This window comes from Pelodiscus sinensis, chromosome 10 (genome assembly GCF_049634645.1).
Source record: "Pelodiscus sinensis isolate JC-2024 chromosome 10, ASM4963464v1, whole genome shotgun sequence".
NCBI classification, from domain to species: domain Eukaryota; kingdom Metazoa; phylum Chordata; order Testudines; family Trionychidae; genus Pelodiscus; species Pelodiscus sinensis.
In genome coordinates this window covers 54361160-54375149 of record NC_134720.1, presented here as the reverse complement: position 1 = coordinate 54375149, position 13990 = coordinate 54361160, and the positions used below count along the sequence as shown (strand labels likewise).

Sequence of the window (13990 nt, the reverse complement as noted above, 5' to 3'; positions counted from 1 at the left end):
CTCCTTCTGTCTCTTAGCAATTTCTTCATCTGCCTTCTGCCTTCTTTCAGCAGCTTCCTTGGCTTGCTTCTGATCCCTTTCATCCACATCTCTGGTTAATAACAACACTACCAGATCTAGTTTAGAGGCCCTTTTCCTAAAGGCAATGCCTCTCCCCAAGCACAAATCCTTCAGAGCACTTTTGCTCAGACTCTCATATAATTCCGGGTTCATTGCAGCGGCTCTTTAATCAACCAAACTCTCAACACCAAAAATCAAATTTAGACAGCGTGGGGTCCTGATCCCAAAGCTCAATTGACCAAGATCTGTGGATCCTGCCAACTACACCACTGTGACGGACCGGGCCGTGTCTGGGCACAGCTTAGGGCGTCCGCTCAGGGCGAATTGCTCAAATCCGGGGCTCTTTACAGTCCCCCTGACTGGTGACCTCTCCAAACAGGCCACAAACCAGTCTCACAGAGCGCTTCAGCAGCCTGCCTGAAGCCTCCCGAGCAAAACCCCTCCGACACCCCAGCAATATCCGTGCCCCAGATGGCCCCGGGCCTATACACAGGTGGGGGGTCCTAGCACCCAATCCCACCTACCCCGAACAAGTTCTGTCCGGTTCCAAGAAACCAGCCACAGATCCCTGGTCAATTTACCCTCTGGACCTTACCCACAAATCACGCTGGGCCAATCCTTTAGAATCTATATCTAAAGGTTTATTATTACAAGAAAGAAAAGCATGAGAGTAAGGTTATTAAAGTACAGTACGTTACATGCACCGAATCTCCCAGTTCTCGATGCAGGCTCTAGCAGAGGTGTTGCAGCTGCTGGTTAAAAGTCCTTATTGCACATCCTAGGATCAGGATGGGTTCACAGGTCTTCCGGGCTCTTCAATCCCTGCAGTGCTGCCTCTGGGATGAAGTGCTGAGCTGAGAACAAAATGGCATCGACCACATGGCCTCTTTATACTCCTTCCTGGCCTCTCTTCTAGTCTGCAGCAAGTCACCTGGTCAGAGGCCAATCTCTATATCTCCTGCTGGCTGCCCTCAGGTGACAAATCCCATTCTTTGGGTGTGTCCATAGCCTATTGAGAGTCATTGTTCCACAGGGCTTTGCTACTCAGCCTGTCCATAGCCATGCTTAACCACATTCACAGAAATATTCAGCTTCCACACAGATTACAGATTCCTACCCACACACACAAACATTATACACTCACATAAATAGCGTACATAAGATTAACAAACAGTAATCTCCCATTCAATGCCCCACATAGCTCCCCCCATACCAATTTCTGGGGCCAACACCCCCACCTAGGGGTGCAGCAGCGATCTGGCTGCTTCCCTCCAATTCAGCAACGTGACACATGGTAGGAGCCATTAGGAGACACCAGAAAATACCATAACACCACTCTGCAAATCCACGCTACGCCCACACCTTGAACACTGCGTGCAGCTCTGGGCAGCCCACCTAAAACAGATATATTCAAATTGGAAAAAGTGCCGAGAAGGGCAACCAGAATGTTTAACAGCCCATCTGAGCAGAGATTAAAAAGACTGGGAGTGTTCAGCTTAAGAAAGAAATAACTAAGAGGGGATATGATAGAGGGCAATGGATCATCACTAGTGTGCAGACAGTAAGTGGAAGAGTTATTTCCTCCTCCTCAGAACACAAGAAACAGGGGTTGCCCAATGAAATTAACAGGCAGCAGGTATAAAACAAACCAAAGGAAGTATTTCTTCAAACAATGCACAACCTGTGGAACTCCTTGCCAGAGGATGTTGTGAAGGCCAGGACTTTAACAGGGTTTAAAAAAGAGCTGGATAGATTCCTGGAGGTTAGGTCCATCAATGGCTGTTAGCCAGGATGGGTAGGGATGGTATCCCTCGCCTCTGTTTGTCAGAAGCTGAGAATGGATCGCTCAGGGTATGTCTACACTACCCCGCTAGTTCGAACTAGGGTGGTAATGTAGGCATACCGCACTTGCAAATGAAGCCCGGGATTTGAATTTCCCGGGCTTCATTTGCATAAGCCGGCCGGCGCCATTTTTAAATGCCGGCTTGTTCGAACCCCGTGCCGTGCGGCTACACGCGGCACGGGCTAGATAGTTCAAACTAGCAAGCCATTCCGAACTATCTGTACACCTCGTTCCTCGTTCCACGAGGCGTACAGATAGTTCGGAATGGCTTGCTAGTTCGAACTATCTAGCCCGTGCCGCGTGTAGCCGCACGGCACGGGGTTCGAACAAGCCGGCATTTAAAAATGGCGCCGGCCGGCTTATGCAAATGAAGCCCGGGAAATTCAAATCCCGGGCTTCATTTGCAAGTGCGGTATGCCTACATTACCCTCCTACTGCGAACTAGCGGGGTAGTGTAGACATACCCTCAGTGATTCCCAGTTCTGTTCACTCCCTCTAGGGCACCTGTTGGAATCAGGCTCCGGGGCTGGGGGTGGACAATGGATCTGACCCACTGTGGCTGTTCTTCTGTCCTTAACTAAGTTGCATGGCCTGTGTGCTCTTTAAACACCAAGCCACACCCAAAACAGAACCTGCTGCGTAAGCAGTCACCTCCTGAAGGACGTATCTTGTCAAGGGGCACAGTGTGGGGAGGGGTCCTGGGAGCCGGGATTTCTGGGTTCTGTTCCCAGTTCTGCTATTACCTCCTGCATGGCCGTGGGCAACTTGGGAGTGTTGCCCTCCCCCCTGGCTCCCATCTTCTGATTCTGGCTGCACCCCGGCTTCCTGCCTCCCTCTGGCTCCTGCCGTTCCCTCTCCTGCTCCCTCCTGCCGCCCTCTGGCTCCTGCCGTTCCCTCTCCTGCTCCCTCCTGCCGCCCTCTGGCTCCTGCCGTTCCCTCTCCTGCTCCCTCCTGCCGCCCTCTGGCTCCTGCCGTTCCCTCTCCTGCTCCCTCCTGCCGCCCTCTGGCTCCTGCCGTTCCCTCTCCTGCTCCCTCCTGCCGCCCCCTGGCTCCTGCCGTTCCCTCTCCTGCTCCCTCCTGCTGCCCTCTGGCTCCTGCCGTTCCCTCTCCTGCTCCCTCCTGCCACCCCCTGGCTCCTGCCGTTCCCTCTCCTGCTCCCTCCTGCCGCCCCCTGGCTCCTGCCGTTCCCTCTCCTGCTCCCTCCTGCTGCCCTCTGGCTCCTGCCGTTCCCTCTCCTGCTCCCTCCTGCTGCCCTCTGGCTCCTGCCGTTCCCTCTCCTGCTCCCTCCTGCCACCCCCTGGCTCCTGCCGTTCCCTCTCCTGCTCCCTCCTGCCGCCCCCTGGCTCCTGCCGTTCCCTCTCCTGCTCCCTCCTGCTGCCCTCTGGCTCCTGCCGTTCCCTCTCCTGCTCCCTCCTGCCGCCCCCTGGCTCCTGCTGTTCCCTCTCCTGCTCCCTCCTGCCACCCTCTGGCTCCTACCGTTCCCTCTCCTGCTCCCTCCTGCCACCCCCTGGCTCCTGCCGTTCCCTCTCCTGCTCCCTCCTGCCACCCCCTGGCTCCTGCCGTTCCCTCTCCTGCTCCCTCCTGCCACCCCCTGGCTCCTGCCGTTCCCTCTCCTGCTCCCTCCTGCCGCCCCCTGGCTCCTGCCGTTCCCTCTCCTGCTCCCTCCTGCCGCCCGTCAGGGAGCCCTGAAACAAGCCCAAGCTCCTTGCTCTCTCCAGCCACAGTGGCCCCGGGCACGGAGAGCCCAGGCCAGCCCCGGCAGGACGGCGCTTGCTCCTTGTGTGGGATGGGCCGGTGCGCTGGTCTCACCCGGGGTGTGAAGATGCTCAGTCCTGGGAGAGCCCAGCAGCCACTCGAGGGAATCGACGGCAGGGGCCCAGAGCTGCTAGAAACCCTACAAGTCATTTGCTAACCGGTGCAGCACAGCGCTCCCCCGAATCTCACCCCACTAGCCGCTGAGTCCCATTGCAGAGCCCGGCACGGGAGGTTTCCAGCCTACGGGCGGTTTGCCAGGTCCTGGATGGCAGCCGGCCGTTGTGAGCCCCAGCGCAGCCCAGTCACCCTGCGTTCTGCGGCTGTGTCGCCAGCGGCCCCACGCCCCACCCTCGGCACAGACTGCGCGGGCGTGAGGCGCGGGGCTGGAGAACAGAGGTGGCGCCTTGCTAGCGCTTTCCTTTCCACTGGCTCGGCTGTATGCCCTCCTGTGATGGCGCGTTGGGGTTTTCCCGTCTCCTGCACCCCCGTATGGCACAGACAGACTCCACCAGCCAGTAGAACAGAGGGAGTTTATTGCTTCTCCAGGACGCAGCACAGCACAGATGGAATCTGGTTCCAGGGCAGGCCTAAGATGCCTCAGCCCCCCTTGAGATGGGGAGCCTGGGCCCCTAAATCCCAGCCCCTTGCCTAGGCTGCTTCCTCCATGATCCCAGACAGAAACCTAACTCCCTCACTTCCAGCCCTGCCCCCAGCCAGGGCTCCACTCCCCTTCTTCCCATTGTCCCGCTCCCTGGGAGATCACTGGTCAGACAGGTTCGAAGCCCCCTTGCATAATGACTCATCCCCTGTCCTGCTGGGCCGTGCTGCAGCCAGCAGCCAGTGGGGGTCACCCACAACCCACTGCCCAGCGTAACCACCAGCAAGGTACCTCCACTAGGTCACACCTCCCCCGCAGGCTGGGTCGGTGACAGGGACCTGTCAGGCTCCCTGTGCCACAGAAGAATGTGATTCTGAGGGGCGATTCCATATTGCGGGGTCCTGGGAGGGTCAATCCAAGTTTGCTGTAAAAGGCTACGGAAGCAGGGGATGGAGCCTGCTGCGTCCGTGCAAAGCCTTGTCCATCACCCCCTTCCCTCACACTGCATCCCAATAAGGGACCGTGCCTAGTTCTCAGGCCCGGGATCAATGGCCCAGGGGCGTTGGCTAGGGTGGGCGTGTGGTGGCCCCGCGGGTTCGTTCACCGCTGGCCCTCGCGAAGGGCCCGTTGGAGAATTGCTCTTGGCGCCGGTGACTGAAAAGCTCCTCTCCCTCTGTACATAACCAGGAGCTGCGAGAGCCCAGGGAAGGGCTGGTTAGCGAGGGGCAGTTCGCGCACGCGCTGGTTATCAAACCCGGCCCCAACGCCGGCCACGTAAGTTTTCCATCCCCCACGCCATCCAGAGCTGAGTTCCGTCAGAGGCGACAGTCACTGGGGGCCCTGCTGGGACGGGCTCGGCCCCCCACCCCCAAACATCTCTTCCCTGCCCCGCTGTGCCTCGGGGGGACAGCAACGCGTTTCTCTCCAGCCACGCGGGACAAGGCACGCCGCGCCGTTGGGGCGCCGTGGGCCCAAGCAGGGCACTGAGCCGGGAGGTCTTCTCTCTCCGCTTTGCCAGCGCTGCCCTTCCCCTCAGCACTGCGCCGCTCTGGAGCAAAGGCGGGGGCGGGGGGTGGAGATAACCCCCCAGGGCTGGGCTGGGCTCCATAGGGCCAGAGTAGGCTGGGAGCCCTGAGGGGAGGAAGGGCGCTAGGACCCCTCCTCTCCTTGTCAGCCTGTGCCAAGGCCAGTAGAGTCCAGGCCTCTCTGCTTGTGGGAATCAGGGGCTGCCAAGGCCCTGCTCCCCTGGGGCGCTGGATACCCCAAAGGGGGCAGGACCATGGACTGGGCTCGTCCCAGGCCAGTACAGTCAGTTCCTGGCTGGTGGGCGGGGTTGTGCCCATCCCCTTGGCGTCGGTGGCTCTGCTAGGGGCTGCTCCCCGGCGGGGGCGGGGTCTCTCCACGGTCTATCAGCTGGGGCTGCGCACCCGCCCGCCAGCGCTCTCCTGTGTGAACTCACCCGTGGCTGAGCACAGAGCCTGCCGCCGGCCTGTCTGCGCAGGGTCAAACTGGATCTAGCGCCCAGGAAATTCAGCCCACAGCTTTCCCGCCGAGCTGTCAGCCTGATGCGCCTGGCCCCTCCAGCCTCCCTGGGCGTTATCACCCCTCCGGGGCTGGCCAGGGCTGGAGACACCGGCCGGGGCAGCCCGGGGCCCTGGGGTGACACAGACTCTCCCTCAGGCCGGGCTCCCACGCACAGGGGCTAACTCATGGCCATTGGTGCGGCCGGGTAGGACTTTCCCCCCAGAGCAGCCGGGAGCGACCTTGGGGCTCCCTCCCCTTCCTCCTCAGCGTGTGGCGAGAGTCACTTGTCAGGATCATTGGGGCGTCTCCCCTCACCGCTTCCCTGCCCGCCCCGGGGCCTGGGGGCCGAACCCAGCCCCTCCCGTCCGCTGCCCGTGGCACGTCGTGGTCCCGTCTCCTGAGCTGTGGTGCTAATGCGGGTGCAGGGCTGGCATGAGGGCGCTGGGCGGCCAAGGAGATCCAGCCGCTCAGCGCAGATGGGCCCGTCGCTTGCGCCGGTAAGCGCCGCCGGCTCCAGCCGGGCTGCAGCACGTGGTGCCTGCGCTTCTCTCCTAGGTCCCGGTGGAAGGCATTGCCGTCTTACGCCAGTTCCCGTTCTCCTCAGCCCTGCAGAGGATGTCGGTCCTCGCACAGGAAATCGGAGGGGAGCAGCGGGTCTTCATGAAGGGGGCGCCGGAGACGGTGGCCAAGTTCTGCAGACCAGAGACCGGTGAGCAGCATCTCGCCCGGCGCTGAAAGGCGGCTCTGGAAGGGCGCGGGTCCCGCACCGCGGGGGGAGAGAGCCGGCGTCAATGCCTGGGGCCAGACGCTCGCGCGCAGCCTGAGCGGGAGCGCCTCTCGGCAGCGACTCGCTCTGGCCGCTCGGGGCGGGTATCCTCTAGCCCAGCTCGGCCAGAGGGCGCCGCTGAGAGAAGAGCCGAAGGTGCAAACTGGTGGCATCCTCCACAGCAGACCTTGCCCAGGCCCCAGCCGACAGCAGCCAAGCAGAATTGTCTTTTCTTTGCTCTTGGCTACAGCGACCCACATGAGTCGCAGACTGAGCTAATGGTTAGAGCTGGGGAGTAGAAGTCAAGAGTCCTGGGTTCCGAGCCAGCCTCAGCCACTTGCTCGCCATGTGCCCTTAGTCAAGTCACTTAATCTGCCTGAGCATTGTTTAGCCATCTGTAAAATGGTGAGAAAGACACGGCCTGAGGAGGGTTTACCAGCGGCAGGAAAGCAATCGGGGGCCGTGGCCGGACGGTGACAGGGAAGGGCAGTGTTGTCACTGGGGGTATGTCTACACTAGCCCCCTAGTTCGAACTAGGGTGGTTAATGTAGGCAACCAGAGTTGCAAATGAAGCCCGGGATTTGAATTTCCTGGGCTTCATTTGCATAAAGACGGGCGCCACCATTTTTAAATGTCCGCTAGTGCGGACTCCGTGCCACGCGGCTACACGCGGCACGGACTAGGTAGTTCGGACTAGGCTTCCTATTCCAAACTCCCGTTACTCCTCGTGGGACGTCCAGGCCGCAGGGTTTCCTGCCTTCTCTATGTATTTCCCAGCAGCGAGTGTCTGCCCACGCTGGTCTGCCGGCTGCCTCGCCCGGCCATGGCCCCAGCCCTTTGGATGCAGCCTGTGTCCTCCCGGCACCCAGAGAAAACGCGGTTAAACCAGTGAGCGCCGCTGCTCTTGCTAAGTTCACCAGCCCCCCTCCCCCCCCCCGGGGCTCGCTTGCAGTGACCAGGCCAGCGCCTCGGCTCCCAACAAGCGCACGGTCCTATGAGACGCAGTCAGCCCAGCCCCCCAATCCCCACCCCGGGGGCCCGAGGCTCCAGCCAGGCTGCAGCCCAAAGTCTGTTCTTTGTGGGTCCCTGGAGAACCACGATGCACCTCCCCTGCCCCGGGGCTGGCTTCCCAGGCTGAGGGGGGACAGCCCTGACCCCCCCCACGACTACCGCAGGAACGGGAGGGGCCGCGGCAACAGGGGCTGGGCCTCGCCCCCGCGGTTTGCTCTGGAGGCCAGCGGGACGCCCCTCTTCTCTCCTGCACAGTGCCGCCCAGCTTCGGCCAGGAGCTCCAGTTCCACGCGGCGCGGGGCTTCCGGGTCATCGGCCTGGCGCACAGAACGCTGCCGCCGGGGACGCAGGCCGCTGGCTCCCCCAGGTGAGAGGCTCCCGTAGGCTATTCTGCGCTGCTCAGATACCAGGGTGATGGGCACCCGGCTCTGAGCATTGGGCTAGGGGCGTCCTCGCAGCAACGCCCCACCCGTCTCCTCGCTCTCCTCGCCCGGGCGTGTCCGGGGACAGGTCCCGTTACTGAGTGTGACGGCGTGCGACAGGGGCCGTTGATGGCGGGACAACATGTGACGGCGCGTTGGGGGTTCCCCGTCTCCTGCACCCCGAAATGGCACAAACAGACTGCACCAGCCAGTGGAATAGAGGAAGTTTATTGCCTCTCCAGGATACAGCATAGCACAGATGTAGTCTGGTCACAGAACTGGGCTAGGATGCCTCAGGCCCCCTTGAGTTGGGGGGAGACTGGGCCCCTAAACTCCAGCTCCTCTCCCTAGGCTGTCTCCTCCATGCTCTCCCACAGTAACAACTAAATTCCCTTGCAGCCCTGCCCCCCAGTCCAGGGCAGCATTCACCTTCCTTTGTTCCTCTCCATGGGGGGTGTCTGGCCACTGGTTCGACAAGTTTGGCCTTATCTCTGCCTAGCGAGATTTTCCCTGCTGGGTCTTGCTCCAGACAGCAGGGGTCACCACATCCCAGCAAGTACCCCCACTACGTCACAGTTCTCCCCCCTTCGAGAGCGAACTGAGCAGGGTCACTCCGCTCGTGACCTGGGGAAGTTCGGGCCCCTCGCTACGGGACAGCGCGTCGGCGATGATGTTGGCGCTCCCCTTGACGTGGATCACTTCCATGTCGTAGTCCTGCAGGAGCAGGCTCCACCGCAGCAGCTTGGCGTTCGTCCCTTTCACCTGGTGCAGCCAGGTCAGGGGGCAGTGGTCGGTGAACACCGTGAAACGCCGGCCAAACAGGTACGGCTGCAGCTTTTGCAGGGCCCACACCATGGCCAGGCATTCCCTCTCTACGGTCGCGTAGCTCCGCTCCCGGGGCAGCAGCTTCCTGCTCAGGTACACGATGGGGTGACGTTCCCCTTTCTCGTCCGCCTGCATCAGCACCGCCCCCAGCCCAGTGTCCGAGGCGTCCGTAAACACGATAAAGGGCTTGTCGAAGTCTGGGTTTACCAGCACTGGGGCCTTGGCCAGGGCTTCCTTCAGTGCACAGAGAGCCCTCTGGCACTGCTCCGTCCAGACCACCCTGTCGGGCCTCCCCTTCCTGCACAGCTCTGTGATCGGGGCAGCGATGGAGCTGAAGTTGGGCACAAACCTCCGGTAGTACCCCGCCATCCCAATGAAAGCCTGGACCTGCTTCTTGGTCTGGGGCACAGGCCAGTCTCTGATGGCCTCCACTTTGGCCGGCTCTGGCTTCAAGCAGCCGCTCCCCACCTTATGGCCCAGGTAGGACACTTCGGCCATTCCAACCTTGCACTTCCCAGCCTTTACGGTCAGCCCAGCCTCCCTCAGCCGATCCAGTACCTGGCTGACCTGGGCCACGTGGTCCTCCCAGGACTGGCTGAAGACGCAGATGTCATCGATGTACGCTAGGGCACAGTTCTCCATTCCCCTCAGCAGCTGGTCCACCAGGCGCTGGAAGGTGGCCGGCGCCCCTTTGAGGCCAAAGGGTAGGACCAGGAACTCATAGAGCCCCAGCGGCGTGATGAAAGCCGATTTCAGTCTGGCCTCCTGGTCTAGCGGCACCTGCCAGTAGCCCTTGGTTAGGTCCAGGGTGGTGAGATAGCGAGCTCCCCCCAGCTTGTCCAGGAGCTCGTCGGGCCTTGGCATCGGGTAGGCGTCGGACACCGTGATGGCGTTGAGCTTCCGGTAGTCCACGCAGAACCGGATCGACCCGTCCTTCTTGGGAACCAGCACCACGGGAGAGGCCCAGGGGCTGGAGGACGGCTGGATCACCCCCAGGGCCAACATGTCCTGGACCTCTCTCTCCAGGTCCTGGGCTGTTTTCCCTGTGACTCTGAATGGGGAGCAGCGCACCGGGGGGTGAGTGCCCGTCTGCACCCGGTGGACAGCCAGGTTGGTAAGACCCGGCTTGTTGGAGAACAGCTGCTGGTGGGAGCGCAGCACCTCCCGGATCTCGGCCTGCTGGGCCGGGGTGAGCTGGTCCGAGAGGGAAATTGACTCCAGCGAAGAGTCCTCTCCGGTCCCAGGGAACAGGCCCACCAGGGGATCCTCCCCCTGCTCCTCCCAGGGCTTACACACGGCCAGCACCAAGTTCTCCCTGTCCCAGTACGGCTTCATCATGTTAACATGATATACCCGCTGGCCGCGCGTCCGGCCCGTCAGCTCCACCACGTAGTTCACCTCGTTCAGCTGCTTAACCACCTTGAAGGGGCCGTCCCAGGCGGCTTGCAGCTTGTTCTTCCGCACGGGGATCAGGACCATCACCTGGTCCCCGGTAGCGTAGGCGCGGGCCCGTGCATTGCGGTCGTACCAGACCTTCTGCTTCCTCTGGGCCCTGCTCAGGTTCTCTCTGGCCAGGCCCATGAGCTCGGCAAGTCTTTCCCGGAATGTCAGGACGTATTCCACGACCGGCTCACCCTCCGGGGAGACCTTCCCCTCCCACTCGTCTTTCAATAAGTCCAGGGGGCCCCTCACTCGCCTCCCATATAACAGCTCGAACGGCGAGAACCCCGTGGACTCCTGGGGCACTTCCCTGTACGCAAACAGCAGGTGGGGTAGGTACTTGTCCCAGTCCTGCGGGTGTTTGTGCATAAAGGTCCGTAGCATCTGCTTCAGAGTCCCATTGAACCTCTCCACCAACCCGTTGGTCTGGGGGTGATACGCCGAGGCCCAGGTGTGTTGCACCCCACTCTTCTCCCACAAGCACCGGAGCAGGGCCGACATGAAGTTGGATCCCTGGTCCGTGAGAACCTCCTGGGGAAACCCCACCCTGCTGAAAATGGTCAGCAGTGCGTCTGCCACCGTGTCTGCCTCGATGGAGGGCAGGGCCACGGCCTCAGGGTAGCGGGTGGCGAAGTCCACCACCACCAGGATGTATTTCTTCCCTGTCCGGGTCGCTCTGTTGAAGGGCCCCACAATATCCATCGCCACCTTCTGGAAAGGCTCCTCTATGATGGGCAGGGGTCTCAATGCAGCTTTCCTCCTGTCTTGGGCCTTCCCCACCCGTTGGCAGGAGTCGCAGGACCGGCAGTACCGCTGGACAGCTGCAAACATCCCCGGCCAGTAGAAGTTTTGGAGCAGCCTCAGCCGCGTGCGCCGGATCCCCTGGTGTCCCGAGAACGGGATGTCATGGGCCAGGTGTAGCAGCTTGTGGCGATACCTTTGGGGAACCACCAGCTGCCGCTGGAGCCCCCACTTGCCTACCGTCCCGGGGGAAAGCCATTCCCGGTACAGAAATCCCCTCTCCCACCGGAACTTCTCCTGGCAATCTCCTCCTAGGGGTTGAGCGGCACCCAGGTCAGCCCGGTCCCTCAGGGCCTGCAGGGAGGGATCCGCTCGCACCTCCGCCTGGAATTCAGCGGCTGGGGCTGGGACAGGGCCGTGGTTCCCCCCACTGCCTAGGTCCAACTCTAGGTCTGCTGGGACGGGGCCCTGGGCCCCCTGTTGGGGAACCTCCTCGAGTTCCGGGCCGCCAGCCCCTCGCTTGCTCTGGCTACGGGTGGTGACCAGCGTCCTGTGGGGTCCGTCTGGCCACTCCTCTAGGTCACTCCCCATTAGCACGTCGGTGGGCAAGTGCGGGTGCACCCCCACTTCCTTGGGGCCCTCCTTGGCCTCCCATTTCAGATGCACCCTGGCTACAGGTACCTCAAAGGGGGTGCCGCCTATGCCCCTCAGTGTCAGCTGAGTGTCGGGTAGCATACGGTCTGGGGCCACTATGTCGGGCCGGGCCAGCGTCACCTCCGCCCCCGTGTCCCAGAAACCCGTCACCTTCCTGCCATCCACCTCCAGGGGTACGAGGCAGTCCCTCCGTAGGGGCCGCCCTGCCCCCACCCGGTGCACGGATAAATCTGTCTCCCGAGGGTCAGACCTCCCAGGGGAGGTGCACTGAGCATCCTTCCCCCCTCCCCGAGCGGAGGTTTGCCGGCCAGCCCCTGCCACTGGGGCAGCCTGCCCTTCCTCCCGCCCCAGCCAGTTAACCCTGGAACGTCCCAGGTCATGGGACCTGTTCTTGCGCCTGGTGCATTGAGCCCTCTTGTGGCCTCGTTGCCCACAGCGATGGCAAGTTAGGTTCTGTGGGCCCATTCGGGTCGGCTCTGCCCGGGCCCTGGCTGGTTTTCTGGGGTATCGACGACTGGTCCTGGTCCCTGGGGCTCGCCTCGGAGGTGTCTCTCTCCGTTGCTCCGCCGAGAACCGGTCTCTGCGCGATTCTCTTTCTCTCCGGGACTCCCGTTCACCCCCGGACCGGCTCTCCGTGAACTCATCCGCCAGTCTCCCGGCCTCCTGGGGGTTCTCTGGTCTCCGGTCCTTGAGCCACAGCCTCAGTTTGGGTGGGCACACTTCATAGAACTGCTCCATCATGACCAGCTTGAGCAGCTTCTCTGCGGTCTGGGCTCCGACTCCCGAGACCCACTTGCGGCCGTATTGCGCCAGGCGGGAGGCCAGGTCCACATAGGTCTCCCGTGGCCCTTTCTGTACCCCCCGGAACTTCTTCCTGTACATCTCGGGGGTCAGCCCGAACTTGTGCAGCAGGGCCTCCTTGACTCGGTTGTAATCCCCTGGCTGTAGGTCCTCCAGCTGACTGAGCACTCCGGCCGCCTCCTGGTTCAGTGCGGGGACGAGCTCCTGCAGCCAGTCAGCTGGGGGGACCTGTTGCAGCCCACAGGCCCTCTCAAAGGAGCTGAGGAACCCGTCTATGTCGCCCACGTCCTTCAATTGGGCCACTGTGAGCCTCTCCAAGCGCCTGGCATCCCCGGGACTCTGGGGCCCATCCACTCTTGGCGCAGCCGGGGCCCCGCAGGTTCTCCGCTCTGCCATGGCCAGCTCATGCTGTCGCTGCCTCTCTCGGTCCTGGCGCTCCTTCTCTCGGTCCTGGCGTTCCTTCTCTCTGTCCTGTACTTCCAATTCCTTCATCCGCAGCTGGATCTCCAGCCGCCGCAGCTCCGCTGGGCTGGCCCCTGCCCTAGATGGGCTACGGCTTGCAGGCCTCCCGGGAGACGCTGTCTCATCTCTCCGGTGGGTCCCAGCGCTCCTCCCCCTCTCTGAGCCTGACACACTCTCAGGGGGGGTCTGGCTGCTTCCCCTGGGGACAAGATCCTGGCCCCGTGGCTGGTCATTCTCTTCCAGCTGGGTAATCAGCTGGGCCTTGGTTGCTTTCCGCACCGGCAAGCCCCTCTCTCTGCACAGCCCCACCAGCTCTGCCTTCAAGAGTCGGGCGTAGGCCATCTGCCCGCTGGGCCCCTCGGTGCAGACTCACCAGTCTAGTGCTGCAGCGCCCCACGATTCCCAGGAACCGCTTCGCTCTGTCTCCAGCACGCCTGGCTCCAGGGCTCTTGCTTCTACTGCGCCTTGTCGCTCGCCGCTGGAAGCTCCATCCACGGGGTGCAGTGCATCCCACTTCTGACACCAGTGTGACGGCGCGTTGGGGGTTCCCCGTCTCCTGCACCCCGAGATGGCACAAACAGACTGCACCAGCCAGTGGAATAGAGGAAGTTTATTGCCTCTCCAGGATACAGCATAGCACAGATGTAGTCTGGTCACAGAACTGGGCTAGGATGCCTCAGGCCCCCTTGAGTTGGGGGGAGACTGGGCCCCTAAACTCCAGCTCCTCTCCCTAGGCTGTCTCCTCCATGCTCTCCCACAGTAACAACTAAATTCCCTTGCAGCCCTGCCCCCCAGTCCAGGGCAGCATTCACCTTCCTTTGTTCCTCTCCATGGGGGGTGTCTGGCCACTGGTTCGACAAGTTTGGCCTTATCTCTGCCTAGCGAGATTTTCCCTGCTGGGTCTTGCTCCAGACAGCAGGGGTCACCACATCCCAGCAAGTACCCCCACTACGTCACACAACACGCCTGTCCCTGTGGGGCAGCAGGAGGGGGCGGGATTGTGGGAAGGGCTTTGGAGGGCAGGCCACACACTTGTGATCTGACTGGCATCCTCTGTGCCACGTGGCCTGGTTCCAGCCCCCGCCGTG

General features: G+C 61.9%; 1 protein-coding gene across 3 annotated transcripts in view; it reads left to right on the top strand.

Annotated features, from left to right (window-relative positions):
- The window catches only part of LOC102458512 (putative cation-transporting ATPase 13A4), a 63819-nt gene that overhangs the window by 30272 nt on the left and 19557 nt on the right, over positions 1 to 13990 (top strand). For all 3 annotated transcript variants that reach the window (XM_075938289.1, XM_075938288.1, XM_075938290.1), the window contains 3 exons: positions 4944 to 5030; positions 6336 to 6489; positions 7813 to 7924. In XM_075938289.1, the coding sequence (XP_075794404.1) occupies positions 4944 to 5030; positions 6336 to 6489; positions 7813 to 7924 (353 nt within the window). The remainder of the gene's footprint in view (positions 1 to 4943; positions 5031 to 6335; positions 6490 to 7812; positions 7925 to 13990) is intronic.